The following is a 23069-nucleotide window of genomic DNA, read 5'->3' as shown; positions in this document are numbered from 1 at the left end:
TCTCTCTCTGTAGTGTCTCAACGTGCCCCAGTGTCTCTGCCCCAGTGTCTCTCTCTGTAGTGTCTCAACGTGCCCCAGTGTCTCTCTCTCTGTAGTGTCTCAATGTGCCCCAGTGTCTCTCTCTCTCTGTAGTGTCTCAACGTGCCCCAGTGTCTCTCTGTAGTGTCTCAACGTGCCCCAGTGTCTCTCTCTCTCTGTAGTGTCTCAACGTGCCCCAGTGTCTCTCTGTAGTGTCTCAATGTGCCCCAGTGTCTCTCTCTCTCTGTAGTGTCTCAACGTGCCCCAGTCTCTCTCTCTCTGTAGTGTCTCAACGTGCCCCAGTGTCTCTCTGTAGTGTCTCAACGTGCCCCAGTGTCTCTCTCTCTGTAGTGTCTCAACGTGCCCCAGTGTCTCTCTCTCTGTAGTGTCTCAACGTGCCCCAGTGTCTCTCTGTAGTGTCTCAACGTGCCCCAGTGTCTCTCTCTCTGTAGTGTCTCAACGTGCCCCAGTGTCTCTCTCTCTCTCTCTCTCTGTAGTGTCTCAACGTGCCCCAGTGTCTCTCTCTCTCTCTCTGTAGTGTCTCAACGTGCCCCAGTGTCTCTCTCTCTCTCTCTCTGTAGTGTCTCAACGTGCCCCAGTGTCTGTCTCTCTCTCTGTAGTGTCTCAACGTGCCCCAGTGTCTCTCTCTCTGTAGTGTCTCAACGTGCCCCAGTGTCTCTCTGTAGTGTCTCAACGTGCCCCAGTGTCTCTCTCTCTGTAGTGTCTCAATGTGCCCCAGTGTCTCTCTCTCTGTAGTGTCTCAACGTGTCCCAGTGTCTCTCTCTCTGTAGTGTCTCAACGTGTCCCAGTGTCTCTCTCTCTGTAGTGTCTCAACGTGCCCCAGTGTCTCTCTGTAGTGTCTCAACGTGCCCCAGTGTCTCTCTCTCTGTAGTGTCTCAACGTGCCCCAGTGTCTCTCTCTCTCTGTAGTGTCTCAACGTGCCCCAGTGTCTCTCTGTAGTGTCTCAACGTGCCCCAGTGTCTCTCTGTAGTGTCTCAACGTGCCCCAGTGTCTGTCTCTCTCTCTGTAGTGTCTCAACGTGCCCCAGTGTCTCTCTCTCTGTAGTGTCTCAACGTGCCCCAGTGTCTCTCTCTCTGTAGTGTCTCAACGTGCCCCAGTGTCTCTCTGTAGTGTCTCAACGTGCCCCAGTGTCTCTCTCTCTGTAGTGTCTCAACGTGCCCCAGTGTCTCTCTGTAGTGTCTCAACGTGCCCCAGTGTCTGTCTCTCTCTCTGTAGTGTCTCAACGTGCCCCAGTGTCTCTCTGTAGTGTCTCAACGTGCCCCAGTGTCTGTCTCTCTCTCTGTAGTGTCTCAACGTGCCCCAGTGTCTCTCTCTCTGTAGTGTCTCAACGTGCCCCAGTGTCTGTCTCTCTCTCTGTAGTGTCTCAACGTGCCCCAGTGTCTCTCTGTAGTGTCTCAACGTGCCCCAGTGTCTCTCTCTCTGTAGTGTCTCAACGTGCCCCAGTGTCTCTCTCTCTGTAGTGTCTCAACGTGCCCCAGTGTCTCTCTCTCTGTAGTGTCTCAACGTGCCCCAGTGTCTCTCTCTCTGTAGTGTCTCAACGTGCCCCAGTGTCTCTCTCTCTGTAGTGTCTCAATGTGCCCCAGTGTCTCTCTCTCTCTGTAGTGTCTCAACGTGCCCCAGTGTCTCTCTGTAGTGTCTCAATGTGCCCCAGTGTCTCTCTCTGTAGTGTCTCAACGTGCCCCAGTGTCTCTCTGTAGTGTCTCAATGTGCCCCAGTGTCTCTCTCTCTCTGTAGTGTCTCAACGTGCCCCAGTCTCTCTCTCTGTAGTGTCTCAACGTGCCCCAGTGTCTCTCTGTAGTGTCTCAACGTGCCCCAGTGTCTCTCTGTAGTGTCTCAACGTGCCCCAGTGTCTCTCTCTCTCTCTCTGTAGTGTCTCAACGTGCCCCAGTGTCTCTCTCTCTCTCTGTAGTGTCTCAACGTGCCCCAGTGTCTCTCTCTCTCTCTCTCTCTGTAGTGTCTCAACGTGCCCCAGTGTCTGTCTCTCTCTCTGTAGTGTCTCAACGTGCCCCAGTGTCTCTCTGTAGTGTCTCAACGTGCCCCAGTGTCTCTCTCTCTGTAGTGTCTCAACGTGCCCCAGTGTCTCTCTCTCTGTAGTGTCTCAATGTGCCCCAGTGTCTCTCTCTCTGTAGTGTCTCAACGTGTCCCAGTGTCTCTCTCTCTGTAGTGTCTCAACGTGCCCCAGTGTCTCTCTGTAGTGTCTCAACGTGCCCCAGTGTCTCTCTCTCTGTAGTGTCTCAACGTGCCCCAGTGTCTCTCTCTCTCTGTAGTGTCTCAACGTGCCCCAGTGTCTCTCTGTAGTGTCTCAACGTGCCCCAGTGTCTCTCTGTAGTGTCTCAACGTGCCCCAGTGTCTGTCTCTCTCTCTGTAGTGTCTCAACGTGCCCCAGTGTCTCTCTCTCTGTAGTGTCTCAACGTGCCCCAGTGTCTCTCTCTCTGTAGTGTCTCAACGTGCCCCAGTGTCTCTCTGTAGTGTCTCAACGTGCCCCAGTGTCTCTCTCTCTGTAGTGTCTCAACGTGCCCCAGTGTCTCTCTGTAGTGTCTCAACGTGCCCCAGTGTCTCTCTGTAGTGTCTCAACGTGCCCCAGTGTCTGTCTCTCTCTCTGTAGTGTCTCAACGTGCCCCAGTGTCTCTCTGTAGTGTCTCAACGTGCCCCAGTGTCTGTCTCTCTCTCTGTAGTGTCTCAACGTGCCCCAGTGTCTCTCTCTCTGTAGTGTCTCAACGTGCCCCAGTGTCTGTCTCTCTCTCTGTAGTGTCTCAACGTGCCCCAGTGTCTCTCTGTAGTGTATCAACGTGCCCCAGTGTCTCTCTGTAGTGTCTCAACGTGCCCCAGTGTCTCTCTGTAGTGTCTCAACGTGCCCCAGTGTCTCTCTGTAGTGTCTCAACGTGCCCCAGTGTCTCTCTGTAGTGTCTCAACGTGCCCCAGTGTCTCTCTGTAGTGTCTCAACGTGCCCCAGTGTCTCTCTCTCTCTGTAGTGTCTCAACGTGCCCCAGTGTCTCTCTCTCTGTAGTGTCTCAACGTGCCCCAGTGTCTCTCTGTAGTGTCTCAACGTGCCCCAGTGTCTCTCTCTCTGTAGTGTCTCAACGTGCCCCAGTGTCTCTCTGTAGTGTCTCAACGTGCCCCAGTGTCTCTCTGTAGTGTCTCAACGTGCCCCAGTGTCTGTCTCTCTCTCTGTAGTGTCTCAACGTGCCCCAGTGTCTCTCTGTAGTGTCTCAACATGCCCCAGTGTCTCTCTCTCTGTAGTGTCTCAACGTGCCCCAGTGTCTCTCTCTGTAGTGTCTCAACGTGCCCCAGTGTCTCTCTGTAGTGTCTCAACATGCCCCAGTGTCTGTCTCTCTCTGTAGTGTCTCAACGTGCCCCAGTGTCTCTCTGTAGTGTCTCAACATGCCCCAGTGTCTCTCTCTCTGTAGTGTCTCAACGTGCCCCAGTGTCTCTCTCTCTGTAGTGTCTCAACGTGCCCCAGTGTCTCTCTCTCTGTAGTGTCTCAACGTGCCCCAGTGTCTCTCTGTAGTGTCTCAACGTGCCCCAGTGTCTCTCTCTCTGTAGTGTCTCAACGTGCCCCAGTGTCTCTCTCTCTGTAGTGTCTCAACGTGCCCCAGTGTCTCTCTCTCTGTAGTGTCTCAACGTGCCCCAGTGTCTCTCTGTAGTGTCTCAACGTGCCCCAGTGTCTCTCTGTAGTGTCTCAACGTGCCCCAGTGTCTCTCTCTCCGTAGTGTCTCAACGTGCCCCAGTGTCTCTCTCTCTGTAGTGTCTCAACGTGCCCCAGTGTCTCTCTCTCTGTAGTGTCTCAACGTGCCCCAGTGTCTCTCTGTAGTGTCTCAACGTGCCCCAGTGTCTCTCTGTAGTGTCTCAACGTGCCCCAGTGTCTCTCTGTAGTGTCTCAACGTGCCCCAGTGTCTCTCTCTCTGTAGTGTCTCAACGTGCCCCAGTGTCTCTCTCTCTGTAGTGTCTCAATGTGCCCCAGTGTCTCTCTCTCTCTCTGTAGTGTCTCAACGTGCCCCAGTGTCTCTCTCTCTGTAGTGTCTCAACGTGCCCCAGTGTCTGTCTCTCTCTCTCTGTAGTGTCTCAACGTGCCCCAGTGTCTCTCTGTAGTGTCTCAACGTGCCCCAGTGTGTCTCTCTCTCTGTAGTGTCTCAACGTGCCCCAGTGTCTCTCTCTCTGTAGTGTCTCAACGTGCCCCAGTGTCTCTCTCTCTGTAGTGTCTCAACGTGCCCCAGTGTCTCTCTGTAGTGTCTCAACGTGCCCCAGTGTCTCTCTGTAGTGTCTCAATGTGCCCCAGTGTCTCTCTCTCTCTCTGTAGTGTCTCAACGTGCCCCAGTGTCTCTCTGTAGTGTCTCAACGTGCCCCAGTGTCTCTCTCTCTGTAGTGTCTCAACGTGCCCCAGTGTCTCTCTCTCTGTAGTGTCTCAACGTGCCCCAGTGTCTCTCTGTAGTGTCTCAACGTGCCCCAGTGTCTCTCTCTCTGTAGTGTCTCAACGTGCCCCAGTGTCTCTCTCTCTGTAGTGTCTCAACGTGCCCCAGTGTCTCTCTCTCTCCGTAGTGTCTCAATGTGCCCCAGTGTCTCTCTGTAGTGTCTCAACGTGCCCCAGTGTCTCTCTCTCTGTAGTGTCTCAATGTGCCCCAGTGTCTCTCTCTCTCCGTAGTGTCTCAATGTGCCCCAGTGTCTCTCTGTAGTGTCTCAACGTGCCCCAGTGTCTCTCTCTCTGTAGTGTCTCAACGTGCCCCAGTGTCTCTCTCTCTGTAGTGTCTCAACGTGCCCCAGTGTCTCTCTCTCTCCGTAGTGTCTCAATGTGCCCCAGTGTCTCTCTGTAGTGTCTCAACGTGCCCCAGTGTCTCTCTGTAGTGTCTCAATGTGCCCCAGTGTCTCTCTCTCTCCGTAGTGTCTCAATGTGCCCCAGTGTCTCTCTGTAGTGTCTCAACGTGCCCCAGTGTCTCTCTCTCTCTGTAGTGTCTCAACGTGCCCCAGTGTCTCTCTCTCTGTAGTGTCTCAACGTGCCCCAGTGTCTCTCTCTCTGTAGTGTCTCAACGTGCCCCAGTGTCTCTCTGTAGTGTCTCAACGTGCCCCAGTGTCTCTCTGTAGTGTCTCAACGTGCCCCAGTGTCTCTCTCTCTGTAGTGTCTCAACGTGCCCCAGTGTCTCTCTGTAGTGTCTCAACGTGCCCCAGTGTCTCTCTCTCTGTAGTGTCTCAACGTGCCCCAGTGTCTCTCTCTCTGTAGTGTCTCAACGTGCCCCAGTGTCTCTCTCTCTGTAGTGTCTCAACGTGCCCCAGTGTCTCTCTGTAGTGTCTCAACGTGCCCCAGTGTCTCTCTCTCTGTAGTGTCTCAACGTGCCCCAGTGTCTCTCTGTAGTGTCTCAACGTGCCCCAGTGTCTCTCTCTCTGTAGTGTCTCAATGTGCCCCAGTGTCTCTCTCTCTGTAGTGTCTCAACGTGTCCCAGTGTCTCTCTCTCTGTAGTGTCTCAACGTGCCCCAGTGTCTCTCTCTGTAGTGTCTCAACGTGCCCCAGTGTCTCTCTCTCTCCGTAGTGTCTCAATGTGCCCCAGTGTCTCTCTGTAGTGTCTCAATGTGCCCCAGTGTCTCTCTCTCTCTCTGTAGTGTCTCAACGAGCCCCAGTGTCTCTCTGTAGTGTCTCAACGTGCCCCAGTGTCTCTCTCTCTCTCTGTAGTGTCTCAACGAGCCCCAGTGTCTCTCTCTCTCTCTGTAGTGTCTCAACGAGCCCAAACACCAAACCTGTTGACTGCTGCAGCCAGAATAACATGAAATAGAAGCAGACTGTCTAATGCTCATGTGTGTCTGTCATTCTTTGTTCTACAATATTTGACGTTGTAGAGTTTTATATTATGAACCCCTTTGTCTCCTCATTAGCATACATCATTACACTTGATTTAACAATTAATCAGTGTATTTAAATACCTTCTAATCTCATCACTCTTTCTTCCCGTCTTATGTCTCTCTCTCACCTCTCTCTTCCTACCCTCCCCCTGTCACCTCTCTCTTCCTCCCCTGTCACCTCTCTCTTCCTCCCGTCCCTCAGTGTGAACACGTGTCCTAACAACTGTTCTGGCCGAGGGGAGTGTCGTGTTGGGAACTCAACAGGTGCTGTATATTGTGACTGTGAATCCAATTGGAAGGGCGAGGCCTGTGATATCCCTTACTGCCTGTCAGACTGTGGTTGGCCTGACAGGGGACGCTGCCTTCAGGACACAAAGACATGTCGATGCCAGCCTGGGTGGCAAGGTGGGCACAGTCTCTTATCTAACTAAAAGGCCAGTATTCAGTAATAATTTCGGAGTATGTATGCTTATCGATCAGCACTCTTACACTCAGCCACTAATGTTATTGACCTCTGATTGTGTTCTACGTATAAGAGACTCATCACATTGTCTATGACCTAATACGTACAGTTGAAGTAGGAAGTTTACATACACTTAGGTTGTAGTCATTAAAACTCCACAAATTTCTTGTTAACACACTATAGTTTTGGCAAGTCGGTTAGGGCATCTACTTTGTGTATGACACAAGTCATTTTTCCAACAATTGTTTACAGACAGATTATTTCACTTATAATTCACTGTATCACAATTCCAGTGGGTCAGAAGTTTACATTCACTAAGTTGACTGGGCCTTTAAACAGCTTGGAACATTCCAGAAAATTATTGCATGGCTTTAGAAGCTTCTGATAGGCTAATTGACACATTTGAGTCAATAGGAGGTGTACCTGTGGATGTATTTCAAGGCCTACCTTCAAACTCAGTGCTTCTTTGCTTGACATCATGGGATAATCAAAAGAAATCAGCCAAGACCTCAGAAAAATAATTGTAGACCTCCACAAGTCTGGTTCATCCTTGGGAGCAATTTCCAGATGTCTGAAGGTACCATGTTCATCTGTACAAACAATAGTACGCAAGTATAAACACAATGGGACCACGCAGCCGTCATACCGCTCAGGAAGGAGATGCGTTCTGTCTCCTAGAGATGAACGTACTTTGGTGCAAAAAGTGCAAATCAATCCCAGAACAACAGCAAAGGACCTTGTGAAGATGCTGGAGAAAACAGGCACAAAAGTATCTATATCCACAGTAAAACAAGTCCTATATCGACATAACCTGAAAGTCCGCTCAGCAAGGAATAAGCCACTGCTCCAAAACCCCAATAAATGATGAATGAGCCAATTGTAAACTGGGGATGATTAGGTGGCCGTGATATTTTGAGGGCCAGATTGGGTATTTAGCCAGGACACCGGGGTTAACACCCCTACTCTTACGATAAGTGCCATGGGATCTTTAATGACCTCAGAGAGTCAGGACACCTGTTTAACGTCCCATCTGAAAGACGGCACCCTACACAGGGCAGTGTCCCTACACAATCACTGCCCTGGGGCATTGGGATATTTTTTTTAGACCAGAGGAAAGAGTGCCTCCTACTGGCCCTCCAACACCACTTCCAGCAGCATCTGGTCTCCCATCCAGGGACCGACCAGGACCAACCCTGTTTTTCTCTCTTTCTCTCGCTCTGTTTCTCTCGCTCTGTTTCTCTCGCTCTGTTTCTCTCGCTCTGTTTCTCTCGCTGGGTTTCTCTCGCTGGGTTTCTCTCGCTGGGTTTCTCTCGCTGGGTTTCTCTCGCTGGGTTTCTCTCGCTGGGTTTCTCTCGCTGGGTTTCTCTCGCTGGGTTTCTCTCGCTCTGTTTCTCTCGCTCTGTTTCTCTCGCTGGGTTTCTCTCGCTGGGTTTCTCTCGCTGGGTTTCTTTCGCTCGGTTTCTCTCGCTGGGTTTCTCTCGCTGGGTTTCTCTCGCTGGGTTTCTCTCGCTGGGTTTCTCTCGCTGGGTTTCTCTCGCTCTGTCTCACTCTGTTTCTCTCAAACGGTCTCTCACTCTTTCTCACTCGGTTTCTCTCACTCGGTTTTTCACTCTTTCTCTCACTCGGTTTCTCTCGCTCAGTTGCTCTCATACGGTCTCGCTCTGTTGCTCTCATACGGTCTCGCTCTGTTGCTCTCATACGGTCTCGCTCTGTTGCTCTCATACGGTCTCGCTCTGTTGCTCTCATACGGTCTCGCTCAGTTGCTCTCATACGGTCTCGCTCTGTTTCTCTCATACGGTCTCGCTCAGTTGCTCTCATACGGTCTCGCTCTGTTTCTCTCATACGGTCTCGCTCTGTTGCTCTCATACGGTCTCGCTCAGTTGCTCTCACTCCATTTCTCTAATATGGTCTCGCTCAGTTGCTCTCATACGGTCTCGCTCTGTTGCTCTAATATGGTCTCGCTCAGTTGCTCTCATACGGTCTCGCTCTGTTTCTCTCATACGGTCTCGCTCTGTTTCTCTCCTACGGTCTCGCTCTGTTTCTCTCATACGGTCTCGCTCTGTTTCTCTCCTACGGTCTCGCTCTGTTTCTCTCCTACGGTCTCGCTCTGTTTCTCTCCTACTGTCTCGCTCTGTTTCTCTCATACGGTCTCGCTCTGTTTCTCTCATACGGTCTCGCTCTGTTTCTCTCCTACTGTCTCGCTCTGTTTCTCTCCTACTGTCTCGCTCTGTTTCTCTCCTACGGTCTCGCTCTGTTTCTCTCCTACGGTCTCGCTCTGTTTCTCTCATACGGTCTCGCTCTGTTTCTCTCCTACGGTCTCGCTCTGTTTCTCTCCTACGGTCTCGCTCTGTTGCTCTCATACGGTCTCGCTCTGTTTCTCTCATACGGTCTCGCTCAGTTGCTCTCATACGGTCTCGCTCTGTTTCTCTCATACGGTCTCGCTCTGTTGCTCTCATACGGTCTCGCTCTGTTGCTCTCATACGGTCTCGCTCTGTTGCTCTCATACGGTCTCGCTCTGTTGCTCTCATACGGTCTCGCTCTGTTGCTCTCATACTGTCTCGCTCTGTTGCTCTCATACGGTCTCGCTCAGTTGCTCTCATACGGTCTCGCTCAGTTGCTCTCACTCCATTTCTCTAATATGGTCTCGCTCAGTTGCTCTCACTCCATTTCTCTAATACGGTCTCGCTCTGTTTCTCTCCTACGGTCTCGCTCTGTTTCTCTCATACTGTCTCGCTCTGTTTCTCTCATACTGTCTCGCTCTGTTTCTCTCCTACGGTCTCGCTCTGTTTCTCTCCTACGGTCTCGCTCTGTTTCTCTCATACGGTCTCGCTCTGTTTCTCTCCTACGGTCTCGCTCTGTTTCTCTCCTACGGTCTCGCTCTGTTTCTCTCATACGGTCTCGCTCTGTTTCTCTCATACGGTCTCGCTCTGTTGCTCTCATACGGTCTCGCTCTGTTGCTCTCATACGGTCTCGCTCTGTTGCTCTCATACTGTCTCGCTCTGTTTCTCTCATACGGTCTCGCTCTGTTTCTCTCATACGGTCTCGCTCTGTTTCTCTCATACGGTCTCGCTCTGTTTCTCTCATACTGTCTCGCTCTGTTTCTCTCATACTGTCTCGCTCTGTTTCTCTCATACTGTCTCGCTCTGTTTCTCTCATACTGTCTCGCTCTGTTTCTCTCATACTGTCTCGCTCTGTTTCTCTCCTACGGTCTCGCTCTGTTTCTCTCATACGGTCTCGCTCTGTTTCTCTCCTACGGTCTCGCTCTGTTTCTCTCATACGGTCTCGCTCTGTTTCTCTCCTACGGTCTCGCTCTGTTTCTCTCATACTGTCTCGCTCTGTTTCTCTCCTACGGTCTCGCTCTGTTTCTCTCCTACGGTCTCGCTCTGTTTCTCTCATACGGTCTCGCTCTGTTTCTCTCATACGGTCTCGCTCTGTTTCTCTCATACTGTCTCGCTCTGTTTCTCTCATACGGTCTCGCTCTGTTTCTCTCCTACGGTCTCGCTCTGTTGCTCTCATACGGTCTCGCTCTGTTTCTCTCCTACGGTCTCGCTCTGTTTCTCTCATACGGTCTCGCTCTGTTTCTCTCATACGGTCTCGCTCTGTTTCTCTCCTACTGTCTCGCTCTGTTTCTCTCATACGGTCTCGCTCTGTTTCTCTCATACGGTCTCGCTCTGTTTCTCTCATACTGTCTCGCTCTGTTTCTCTCCTACTGTCTCGCTCTGTTTCTCTCCTACGGTCTCGCTCTGTTTCTCTCCTACGGTCTCGCTCTGTTTCTCTCATACGGTCTCGCTCTGTTTCTCTCCTACGGTCTCGCTCTGTTTCTCTCCTACGGTCTCGCTCTGTTGCTCTCATACGGTCTCGCTCTGTTTCTCTCATACGGTCTCGCTCTGTTGCTCTCATACGGTCTCGCTCTGTTGCTCTCATACGGTCTCGCTCTGTTTCTCTCATACTGTCTCGCTCTGTTTCTCTCCTACGGTCTCGCTCTGTTTCTCTCATACGGTCTCGCTCTGTTGCTCTCATACTGTCTCGCTCTGTTTCTCTCATACTGTCTCGCTCTGTTTCTCTCATACTGTCTCGCTCTGTTTCTCTCATACTGTCTCGCTCTGTTTCTCTCATACTGTCTCGCTCTGTTTCTCTCATACTGTCTCGCTCTGTTTCTCTCATACTGTCTCGCTCTGTTTCTCTCATACGGTCTCGCTCTGTTTCTCTCATACTGTCTCGCTCTGTTTCTCTCCTACGGTCTCGCTCTGTTGCTCTCATACTGTCTCGCTCTGTTTCTCTCCTACGGTCTCGCTCTGTTTCTCTCATACTGTCTCGCTCTGTTTCTCTCATACTGTCTCGCTCTGTTTCTCTCATACGGTCTCGCTCTGTTGCTCTCATACTGTCTCGCTCTGTTGCTCTCATACGGTCTCGCTCTGTTGCTCTCATACGGTCTCGCTCTGTTTCTCTCCTACGGTCTCGCTCTGTTGCTCTCATACTGTCTCGCTCTGTTTCTCTCATACTGTCTCGCTCTGTTTCTCTCATACGGTCTCGCTCTGTTTCTCTCATACTGTCTCGCTCTGTTTCTCTCATACTGTCTCGCTCTGTTTCTCTCATACTGTCTCGCTCTGTTTCTCTCATACTGTCTCGCTCTGTTTCTCTCATACTGTCTCGCTCTGTTTCTCTCCTACGGTCTCGCTCTGTTGCTCTCATACGGTCTCGCTCTGTTGCTCTCATACGGTCTCGCTCTGTTTCTCTCATACGGTCTCGCTCTGTTTCTCTCATACGGTCTCGCTCTGTTTCTCTCATACGGTCTCGCTCTGTTTCTCTCCTACGGTCTCGCTCTGTTGCTCTCATACGGTCTCGCTCTGTTGCTCTCATACGGTCTCGCTCTGTTTCTCTCCTACGGTCTCGCTCTGTTGCTCTCATACGGTCTCGCTCTGTTTCTCTCCTACGGTCTCGCTCTGTTGCTCTCATACGGTCTCGCTCTGTTGCTCTCATACGGTCTCGCTCTGTTTCTCTCCTACGGTCTCGCTCTGTTTCTCTCATACGGTCTCGCTCTGTTGCTCTCATACGGTCTCGCTCTGTTGCTCTCATACGGTCTCGCTCTGTTTCTCTCATACGGTCTCGCTCTGTTTCTCTCATACGGTCTCGCTCTGTTGCTCTCATACGGTCTCGCTCTGTTTCTCTCATACGGTCTCGCTCTGTTTCTCTCATACGGTCTCGCTCTGTTGCTCTCATACGGTCTCGCTCTGTTTCTCTCCTACGGTCTCGCTCTGTTGCTCTCATACGGTCTCGCTCTGTTTCTCTCCTACGGTCTCGCTCTGTTTCTCTCCTACGGTCTCGCTCTGTTGCTCTCATACGGTCTCGCTCTGTTGCTCTCATACGGTCTCGCTCTGTTTCTCTCCTACGGTCTCGCTCTGTTGCTCTCATACGGTCTCGCTCTGTTGCTCTCATACGGTCTCGCTCTGTTGCTCTCATACGGTCTCGCTCTGTTTCTCTCATACTGTCTCGCTCTGTTTCTCTCATACTGTCTCGCTCTGTTTCTCTCATACGGTCTCGCTCTGTTTCTCTCATACTGTCTCGCTCTGTTTCTCTCCTACGGTCTCGCTCTGTTTCTCTCATACTGTCTCGCTCTGTTTCTCTCATACGGTCTCGCTCTGTTTCTCTCCTACGGTCTCGCTCTGTTGCTCTCATACGGTCTCGCTCTGTTTCTCTCCTACGGTCTCGCTCTGTTGCTCTCTATACGGTCTCGCTCTGTTGCTCTCATACGGTCTCGCTCTGTTTCTCTCCTACGGTCTCGCTCTGTTTCTCTCATACGGTCTCGCTCTGTTGCTCTCATACGGTCTCGCTCTGTTTCTCTCATACGGTCTCGCTCTGTTGCTCTCATACGGTCTCGCTCTGTTTCTCTCATACGGTCTCGCTCTGTTTCTCTCATACGGTCTCGCTCTGTTTCTCTCCTACGGTCTCGCTCTGTTGCTCTCATACGGTCTCGCTCTGTTTCTCTCCTACGGTCTCGCTCTGTTGCTCTCATACGGTCTCGCTCTGTTGCTCTCATACGGTCTCGCTCTGTTTCTCTCCTACGGTCTCGCTCTGTTGCTCTCATACGGTCTCGCTCTGTTTCTCTCCTACGGTCTCGCTCTGTTTCTCTCATACTGTCTCGCTCTGTTTCTCTCATACTGTCTCGCTCTGTTTCTCTCATACTGTCTCGCTCTGTTGCTCTCATACGGTCTCGCTCTGTTTCTCTCATACTGTCTCGCTCTGTTTCTCTCATACGGTCTCGCTCTGTTGCTCTCATACGGTCTCGCTCTGTTTCTCTCCTACGGTCTCGCTCTGTTGCTCTCATACGGTCTCGCTCTGTTTCTCTCATACTGTCTCGCTCTGTTTCTCTCATACGGTCTCGCTCTGTTGCTCTCATACGGTCTCGCTCTGTTGCTCTCATACGGTCTCGCTCTGTTGCTCTCATACGGTCTCGCTCTGTTTCTCTCCTACGGTCTCGCTCTGTTGCTCTCATACTGTCTCGCTCTGTTTCTCTCATACTGTCTCGCTCTGTTTCTCTCATACGGTCTCGCTCTGTTTCTCTCATACTGTCTCGCTCTGTTTCTCTCATACTGTCTCGCTCTGTTTCTCTCATACTGTCTCGCTCTGTTTCTCTCATACTGTCTCGCTCTGTTTCTCTCATACTGTCTCGCTCTGTTTCTCTCCTACGGTCTCGCTCTGTTGCTCTCATACGGTCTCGCTCTGTTGCTCTCATACGGTCGCGCTCTGTTTCTCTCATACGGTCTCGCTCTGTTTCTCTCATACTGTCTCGCTCTGTTTCTCTCCTACGGTCTCGCTCTGTTTCTCTCATACTGTCTCGCTCTGTTTCTCTCATACGGTCTCGCTCTGTTTCTCTCCTACGGTCTCGCTCTGTTGCTCTCATACGGTCTCGCTCTGTTTCTCTCCTACGGTCTCGCTCTGTTGCTCTCATACGGTCTCGCTCTGTTGCTCTCATACGGTCTCGCTCTGTTTCTCTCCTACGGTCTCGCTCTGTTTCTCTCATACGGTCTCGCTCTGTTGCTCTCATACGGTCTCGCTCTGTTTCTCTCCTACGGTCTCGCTCTGTTGCTCTCATACGGTCTCGCTCTGTTTCTCTCCTACGGTCTCGCTCTGTTGCTCTCATACGGTCTCGCTCTGTTTCTCTCCTACGGTCTCGCTCTGTTTCTCTCATACGGTCTCGCTCTGTTGCTCTCATACGGTCTCGCTCTGTTTCTCTCATACGGTCTCGCTCTGTTGCTCTCATACGGTCTCGCTCTGTTTCTCTCCTACGGTCTCGCTCTGTTTCTCTCATACGGTCTCGCTCTGTTTCTCTCATACGGTCTCGCTCTGTTGCTCTCATACGGTCTCGCTCTGTTTCTCTCATACGGTCTCGCTCTGTTGCTCTCATACGGTCTCGCTCTGTTTCTCTCATACGGTCTCGCTCTGTTTCTCTCATACGGTCTCGCTCTGTTTCTCTCATACGGTCTCGCTCTGTTGCTCTCATACGGTCTCGCTCTGTTTCTCTCCTACGGTCTCGCTCTGTTGCTCTCATACGGTCTCGCTCTGTTGCTCTCATACGGTCTCGCTCTGTTTCTCTCCTACGGTCTCGTTCTGTTTCTCTCATACGGTCTCGCTCTGTTTCTCTCCTACGGTCTCGCTCTGTTTCTCTCATACGGTCTCGCTCTGTTTCTCTCCTACGGTCTCGCTCTGTTTCTCTCCTACGGTCTCGCTCTGTTTCTCTCCTACGGTCTCGCTCTGTTGCTCTCATATGGTCTCGCTCTGTTTCTCTCATACGGTCTCGCTCTGTTTCTCTCATACGGTCTCGCTCAGTTTCTCTCATATGGTCTCGCTCTGTTTCTCTTGGTGTCTCATAGTAACCCCTGTATATAGCCTCGTTATTGTTATTTTGTCTTACTTTCTATTTTCTTTTTTCTTTCATTGATTTAGTAAATGTTTAACTCTTTCTTCACCTGCATTGTTGGTTAAGGGCTTGTCAGTAAGAGGTGAGGTCTCCACCTGTTATATTCGGGACAGGTGACAAATAAGGTTTGATTTGATTTATAGGGAGTAGGGTGCAATTTTGGAACACTGACAGCGTGTTGTCATGGAGACTGTTTATTACACTGTCATGGTGCCTGGACAACAGAATACTGGAGAGACGTTATAATCAGCTGTAGGCTTATTGATGCTGTCAGGCTCCAAATGGACCCATTCTCTCGTTTAGAGGTGAAATAGGGTTCAACAGGACATTAGTATTCTAGCTGGCAGCCTGGTGGGGGAAGTCCCAGGATGTCATTTATTTCATTATGAAGGTTAAGATATGAGGTTTTAGATAGTGGGCGTGTCCTAATAACCATACTTGCATCCTTAATATAGGCCGTTTGAGTATGCGGAAAATACTGTTTAATAGAATGCAACATTTAAAAATAATCTAGTGTACTTTAAATGCCTGATGTCATACTCATTTAGGCTTTGACAACAGCTGGTCATTAGATATGGGGATGCACTGCTGAAATCAACGAATAGCAGGAAACAACCTCACTACGCATTCTCAGAATACGCAAATAGACTTTAGAATTTGTAGATTTTCGTTTGAATGATATTCCACTCAGCTCAGCTCTTCATTTAATTAGAGGCTTTCCCACAATGCATTGGAAGAGGTGGACTGCGAGTGACGGGCCCTAGTTCTCTTCAAGTAGTCAAACCATAAAACTAGGCTCCTTAAATGGGAAGATGCCGAATAGTGAAGCTTCTGCGGTGTTCAAATGTAGGTTAAGTGTTTGTTCTCCTTAAAATGATCACGACTATTTTACCGTCTTCAGAGCTTTTAAATAAAATACTAAACCTTCGGTTAATTTGTGAATGTGTCGGCACCGGGGCCTCGGGATGTGGCTGCATTATGAATGTCATGTTCATCAGGCCTTTTGAGTTGAACATATGGATTGGTTTAGTTTTTTGTAGGCTACCTAATTAATGATGTAATTTATGGATCAAGCAGTCATTCTGATCTCGTTCCCAGTGATCAATGCTTTAGTTTATGGTGCATCCGACTGTTCACAGTTTTCTGTGCAATAGCATTTTGATTTGAACATTTTAAGTGTCCTATGCTATTTGATTTGATTTTATACAGCACTTTGGTTTCATTAATAATTTGGTTCCATTTCAACATATTTACAGTTGAAGTTGGAAGTTTACGTACATCTTAGCCAAATGCATTTAAACTCAGTTTTTCCACAATTCCTGACATTTAATCTGAGTAAAAATTCCCTGTTTTAGGTCAGTTAGGATCACCACTTTATTTTAAGAATGTGAAATGTCAGAATAATAGTAGAGATAATGATTTATTTCAGCTTTTATTTCATTCATCACATTCCCAGTGAGCTTGGGGTCATTGTCCATTTGGAAGACCCATTTGCGACCAAGCTTTAACTTCCTGACTGTCTTGAGATGTTGCTTCAATATATCCACATAATTTTCCTTCCTTACGAAGCCATCTATTTTGTGAAGTGCACCAGTCCCTCCTGCAGCAAAGCACCCACACAACATGATGCTGCCTCCCCCGTGCTTCACGGTTGGGATGGTGTTCTTTGACTTGCAAGCCTCCCCCTTTTTCCTCCAAACATAACGATGGTCATTATGGCCAAACAGTTCCATTTTTGTTTCATCAGACCAGAGGACATTTCTCCAAAAAGTACCATCTTTGTCCCCATGTGCAGTTGCAAACCATTGCCTGGCTTTTTATGGCGGTTTTGGAGCAGTGGCTTCTTCCTTGCTGAGCGGCCTTTCAGGTTGTGTCGATATAGGACTCATTTTACTCTGGATATAGATACTTTTGTACCTGTTTCCTCCAGCATCTTCACAAGGTCCTTTGGTGTTGTTCTGGATTGATTTGCACTTTTCGCACCAAAGTACGTTCATCTCTAGGAGACAGAATGTGTCTCCTTCCTGAGCGGTATGACAGCTGCGTGGTCCAATGGTGTTTATACTTGCGTACTACTATACAGATGAACGTGGTACCTTCAGGTGTTTATACTTGCGTACTGTTGTTTGTACAGATGAACGTGGTACCTTCAGGTGTTTATACTTGCGTACTACTATAGAGATGAATGTGGTACCTTCAGGTGTTTATACTTGCGTACTATTGTTTGTACAGATGAACATGGTACCTTCAGGCATTTGGAAATGGCTCCCAAGGATGGACCAGACTTGTGGAAGTCTACAATGTTTTCTCTGAGGTCTTGGCTGATTTCTATTGAATTTCCCATGATGTCAAGCAAAGAGGCACTGAGTTTGAAGGTAGGCCTTGAAATACATCCACAGGTACACCTCCAATTGACTCCAATGATATCAATTAGCCTATCAGAAGCTTCTAAAGCCATGACCTCATGTTCTGGAATTTTCCAAGCTGTTTAAAGGCACAGTCAACTGAGTGTATGTAAAACTTCTGACCCACTGTAATTGTGATACAGTGAATTATGAAATAAGAAAAGTGATAATAATCTGAAATAGCTCTGTAAACAATTATTGGAAAAATGACTTGTCATGCACAAAGTCCTAACCGACTTGCCAAAACTTTATAGTTTGTTGACAAGAAATTTGTGGAGTGGTTGAAAAACTCATTTTAATGACTACAACCTAAGTGTATGTAAACTTCCAACTTCAACTGTATGTTTATTTTTTAAATATAATGTATGGTGTTCCTAAGTGATAGTCTGCATATAAAGGCTAGTCGTAGCGACCAGGCTAGTCGTGGAGACCTAATACGTCACTCATTAATCTTCTCTTCCCCATCAGGTCCAGACTGCTCTCTGTCTGTCCCAGCCAACTCCTCGTTCTGGCAGCGGGAGGAGTACCCCGACCCAGGTCTGGCCAGGGCTTCCCACAAGGCTGTAGTGGACCAGGGGATCATGTGGGTCGTCGGGGGTTACGTCTTCAACTCCTCAGACTACCAGATGATTACAGCGTAAGTACTGTATTTGTATTTATTATGGATCCCCATTAGTTCCTGCCAAGGCAGCAGCTACTCTTCCTGGGGTTTATTATGGATCCCCATTAGTTCCTGCCAAGGCAGCAGCTACTCTTCCTGGGGTTTATTATGGATCCCCATTAGTTCCTGCCAAGGCAGCAGCTACTCTTCCTGGGGTTTATTATGGATCTCCATTAGTTCCTGCCAAGGCAGCAGCTACTCTTCCTGGGGTTTATTATGGATCCCCATTAGTTCCTGTCAAGGCAGCAGCTACTCTTCCTGGGGTTTATTATGGATCCCCATTAGTTCCTGCCAAGGCAGCAGCTACTCTTCCCGGGGTTTATTATGGATCCCCATTAGTTCCTGCCAAGGCAGCAGCTACTCTTCCTGGGGGTTTATTATGGATCCCCATTAGTTCCTGCCAAGGCAGCAGCTACTCTTCCTGGGGTTTATTATGGATCCCCATTAGTTCCTGCCAAGGCAGCAGCTACTCTTCCTGGGGTTTATTATGGATCCCCATTAGTTCCTGCCAAGGCAGCAGCTACTCTTCCTGGGGTTTATTATGGATCCCCATTAGTTCCTGCCAAGGCAGCAGCTACTCTCCCTGGGGTTTATTATGGATCCCCATTAGTTCCTGCCAAGGCAGCAGCTACTCTTCCTGGGGTTTATTATGGATCCCCATTAGTTCCTGCCAAGGCAGCAGCTACTCTTCCTGGGGTCCAGCAGCATTAAGGCAGTTATACAATTGTAAAAACATTACAATACATGAATTACAGACTTCACAACACATTAAGTGTGTGTCCTCAGGTCCCTACTCTACTACCACATATCTATGACACAAAATCCATGTGTATGCATGTGCCATAGTCTATTCTGGACTTGGGGACTGTGAAGAGACCTCTGGTGGCCTGTCTTGTGGGGTATGCATGGGTGTCTGAGCTGTGTGCTCAACAGACAGCTCGGTACATTCAACATGTCAATACCTCTCACAAATACAAGTAGTGATGAAGTCAATTTCTCCTCCACTTTGAGCCAGGAGAGATTGACATATTAATGTTAGCTCTCTGTGTCCATCCAAGGGCCAGCCGTGCAGCACGGTTATAAGCCAATTGCAATTTTCCTAAGTACCGTTTTGTGGCACCTGACCACACAACTGAACAGATGCGACAAAACTAGAGTCCCTGCCTTGTTGATAGTGCTATTCGAAGGCAGAGCAGCGCTTTATTATGGACAGACTTTTCCCCATCTTAGCTACTGTTGTATCTATATGTTTTGACCATGACAGTTTACAATCCAGGGTTACACCATGCAGTTCAGTCACCTCAACTTGTACAATTTCAACATTATTAATTACACGATTTGGTTGAGGTTTAGGGTTTAGTGAATGATTTGTCCCAAATACAATGCTGTTAGTTTTTGAAATGTTTAATTAATACGATTGAAAAGAGTAAGGGGCCTAGACAGCTGCCCTGGGGAATTCCTGATTCTACCTGGATTCTGTTTGAGAGGCTTCCATTAAAGAACACCCTCTGTGTTCTGTTGGACAGGTAACTCTTCATCCACAGTACAGCAGGGGGAGTAAAGTCATAACTCATACGTTTTTCCAGTAACAGAGTGTGATTGATAATGTCAAAAGCCGCACTGAAGTCTAACAAAACAATCGCAACAATAATTTTTTCATCAATTTCTCCCAGCCAGTCATCTGTGTAAGTGCTGTGCTTGTTGAATGTCCTTCCCTATAAGTGTGCTGAAAGTCTGTTGTCAATTTGTTTACTGTGAAATAGCATTGTATCTGGTCAAACACAATTTTTCCCAGAAGTTTACTACGTGTTGATAACAGGCTGATTGGTCGGCTATTTGAGCCAGTAAAGGGGGCTTTACTATTCTTAGGTAGACTTTAGCTAGGAATGACTTTAGCTTCCCTCCAGGCCTGAGGGAACACACTCTCTAGTTGGCTTAAATTGAAGATATGGCAAATATGAGTGGTAATATCGTCCGGTATTATCCTCAGTAATTTTCCATCCAGATTGTCAGACCCCGGTGGCTTGTCATTGTTGATAGACAGCAACAACAAAATTCACCTCTTCCACACTGACTTTACGGTGTTCAAAAGTACAATTCTTATCTTTTCATAATTTGGTCCAATATACTTGGATGTGTCAGCGTTTGTTGCTGGCGTGGCTGGCATGCCCAAGTTTGCTTATCTTGCCAATAAGAATTAAAGTAGTTGTCAATATCAGAGGGTTTTGTGAAGAATGAAGCTTTACATTCATTATCATTTGTTTTATCATTTATTTCAGTTTCGTAGTGTAGTTTATTTTTCATTTAGTTGAGTCACATGAATTCTTCATTTGCAGTATGTTTGCCAATCGGTTGTGCTGCCAGACTTATTTGCCTCACCTTTTGCCTCTACCCTCATCAATCCAAGGGGATTTAAGTCTTTAGTAATTTTCTTAAAGGGTGATTAGATATTAGTAACTGTAATAAGCAATTGCAGCGTCTGGTTGCTCCTCATTACACACCACAGACCAGCAAATATTCTTTACATCATCAACATATGAATCACTACAAAACTTATTGTGTGACCTCTTATACACTATATTAGGCCCAGGCTTTGGAACTTTGGTTTTCCTAGACATGGCTACTATATTGTGATCACTACATCCTATGGATTTGGATACTGTTTTAAAGCAAATTTCTGCAGCATTTGTAAAGATGTGATCAATACATGTTGATGATTTCATTCCTGTGCTGTTTGTAACTACCCTGGTTGGTTGACTGATAACCTGAACCAGGTTGCAGGTACTGGTTACAGTCGTAAAGATTAGGTTGATGATTTCATTCCTGTGCTGTTTGTAACTACCCTGGTTGGTTGACTGATAACCTGAACCAGGTTGCAGGTACTGGTTACAGTCGTAAAGATTAGGTTGATGATTTCATTCCTGTGCTGTTTGTAACTACCCTGATTGGTTGACTGATAACCTGAACCAGGTTTTTTCTTGAGTGTGCAGCTTGATGAAAGCTAATATTGAAATCACCCAGAAAATATACCTCCATGTTGATTTCACAGATGACCAAACAAATGGCGCCGGAGATGAGCCGTTTTATTGGTTCTTAACCAAGCCGTGCTGTTTTTTATTTTGTACATCATGTTGCTGCTACCGTCTCTTATGACCGGAAAGAGCTTCTGCACAGTGATTACTCACCTTGAATTGGACGAATAATTTTTAATTAATGAGTCGGACGAGAGGGATTTATTTCAGACAGCTGAACAGGCCCTCATCCCCGTCATTCGCAGGAGAAAGAGACTGAGAAGAAGGAAGGAGATCTGGTCAAGCGATGAGCCATCTGTACTTTTGGCTGGATAATCAATGGGACTAAAAACACGTCCATCCTATATCGCTGGATAATCAATTGGACAGACAGGTTTATAATGTTTGGGAGCAGCTTATTGATGTCCTGATGTAGGTGCTCCTGGATAGCGCAATGTTTTTACTTCAGGGACTGAGACATTTATCACCATTGAACTGCCCAATATAACGGCAGGAGATGGGAATCGAGAAATACGCTCATTCCTACCCCTCACACAATTCGTTGAATCTTTCACGGGTCCACGAGAAGCAGGATAGTGTATGCCTGCTGCTGCAGGCGATAGGTCCAGGCACCGATAGGTCCAGGCACCGATAGGTCCAGGCACCGATAGGTCCAGGCACCGATAGGTCCAGACCTCCCACAGCATGCAGTGCCCCATCAGATCCAGAGAGAGGGAAAGGAGGCAAACTCAACAACAAAGCCACTGCTGGAGTCAGCTTAGTAGCAGCCAGCACAGCAGACACAGGCAGTGATGAAGGTGCAGGTAGATCAGGCACCAGTGCATCGAAGCTATTCCTTATGTCAATCTGATCCGAACCTCTCGCAGTTACACCCGTCCGCTGCCTTCGGTTTCCATGACTTGTGACATTGTTCCAGACAGCCCTGGTCCCATCTTCTTGTTGTTCTCAGTCTACTTCATTACAAGATTGCCAGGTGCACAGTGTTTTCTCTGAAACATTGGTGCGGCTGGCTTCCTGATTAAGTGGGCATTGTGTCAAGAAGCAGTGCGGCTTGGTTGGGTTGTGTTTCTGAGGACCAGCGGCTCTCGACCTTCACCTCTCCCGAGTCCGTACGGGAGTTGCAGCGATGAGACAAGACTGTAACTACCAATACGATATCATGAAAAAGGGGTCAAAAGTAAATAATACTGGACATCATGATATCACATATTAGCTGTGTGTATTACATTTCAGCTCTGTACCAGGACAGTTGTTCCTATCCGGCTTGATGGACCATGGAAAACAATGTCCCCTTATAAGTGGCCTCTGAAAGAGGTGCCGGTTTTTCATCCTGTACTCAACGGCTAGGTTTCCCAGACACACATTAAGCCTAGTCCTGGACAAGGGAGTGGACTCAATGGAGAACCTTATCTGTGACCAAACCCCTACCTGGTCCTGGCCTACCTGGTCCTGGCCTACCTGGGTCTGGCCTACCTGGTTTTGCCTTTGATGCTCAGTGGTCCTGATCTTCTCTCTCTCCTCCCAGGTATAACCTCAGCTCCCATCGCTGGCTGTCTCTCAACCGCTCTGTCAACTCCGTCATGGGACGATACGGACACTCTCTGGCACTACATGAGGTATGTGTTCTAGAGGCATGTTAGCTAGTCATGATGTAGAAACATTGAAGTAATAACAATAGTATTTCCCTGTTATACCCTGGTTGTTCAGAATGTGGGTCTTGGGTTTGGGTTCACTGTCTGCATCTGTGATACTGAAGAAATGTTCTTTATCTCAAGCATTTATTCATTCTCAATACATCTCTCCAAACCCTCTGACCATTATCAACAGTGAGCATTTAAGGTTAAGCAATGAGCTGTCATGTCTTGTCCTCCTCTCTAACGTCCTGTTCCTCCTCTCTAACGTCCTGTTCCTCCTCTCTAACGTCCTGTTCCTCCTCTCTAACGTCCTGTTCCTCCTCCTCTAACGTCCTGTTCCTCCTCCTCTAACGTCCTGTTCCACCTCCTCTAACGTCCTGTTCCTCCTCCTCTAACGTCCTGTTCCTCCTCCTCTAACGTCCTGTTCCTCCTCCTCTAACGTCCTGTTCCTCCTCCTCTAACGTCCCTGTTCCTCCTCCTCTAACGTCCCTGTTCCTCCTCTCTAACGTCCTGTTCCTCCTCCTCTAACGTCCTGTTCCACCTCTCTAACGTCCTGTTCCACCTCTCTAACGTCCTGTTCCACCTCTCTAACGTCCTGTTCCACCTCTCTAACGTCCTGTTCCACCTCTCTAACGTCCTGTTCCACCTCTCTAACGTCCTGTTCCTCCTCCTCTAACGTCCTGTTCCTCCTCCTCTAACGTCCTGTTCCTCCTCCTCTAACGTCCTGTTCCTCCTCCTCTAACGTCCTGTTCCTCCTCCTCTAACGTCCTGTTCCTCCTCCTCTAACGTCCTGTTCCTCCTCCTCTAACGTCCTGTTCCTCCTCCTCTAACGTCCTGTTCCTCCTCCTCTAACGTCCTGTTCCTCCTCTAACGTCCTGTTCCTCCTCTAACGTCCTGTTCCTCCTCCTCTAACGTCCTGTTCCACCTCTCTAACGTCCTGTTCCACCTCTCTAACGTCCTGTTCCACCTCTCTAACGTCCTGTTCCTCCTCTCTAACGTCCTGTTCCTCCTCCTCTAACGTCCTGTTCCTCCTCTAACGTCCTGTTCCTCCTCTAACGTCCTGTTCCTCCTCCTCTAACGTCCTGTTCCAC

The 23069-nt window shown here is 48.6% G+C and overlaps 1 protein-coding gene across 1 annotated transcript in view; it reads left to right on the top strand.

Annotated features, from left to right (window-relative positions):
* The window catches only part of LOC112236362 (attractin), a 210999-nt gene that overhangs the window by 32722 nt on the left and 155208 nt on the right, over positions 1-23069 (top strand). Inside the window, 3 exon segments of the mRNA XM_042330405.1 lie at positions 6068-6270; positions 17120-17288; positions 21870-21960. Of these exon segments, the coding sequence (XP_042186339.1) occupies positions 6068-6270; positions 17120-17288; positions 21870-21960 (463 nt within the window).

This window comes from Oncorhynchus tshawytscha, linkage group LG11, assembly GCF_018296145.1.
Source record: "Oncorhynchus tshawytscha isolate Ot180627B linkage group LG11, Otsh_v2.0, whole genome shotgun sequence".
Taxonomy (NCBI): domain Eukaryota; kingdom Metazoa; phylum Chordata; class Actinopteri; order Salmoniformes; family Salmonidae; genus Oncorhynchus; species Oncorhynchus tshawytscha.
Note: the sequence above shows the minus strand (reverse complement) of the source record. Positions and strands in the feature narration are given on the sequence as shown.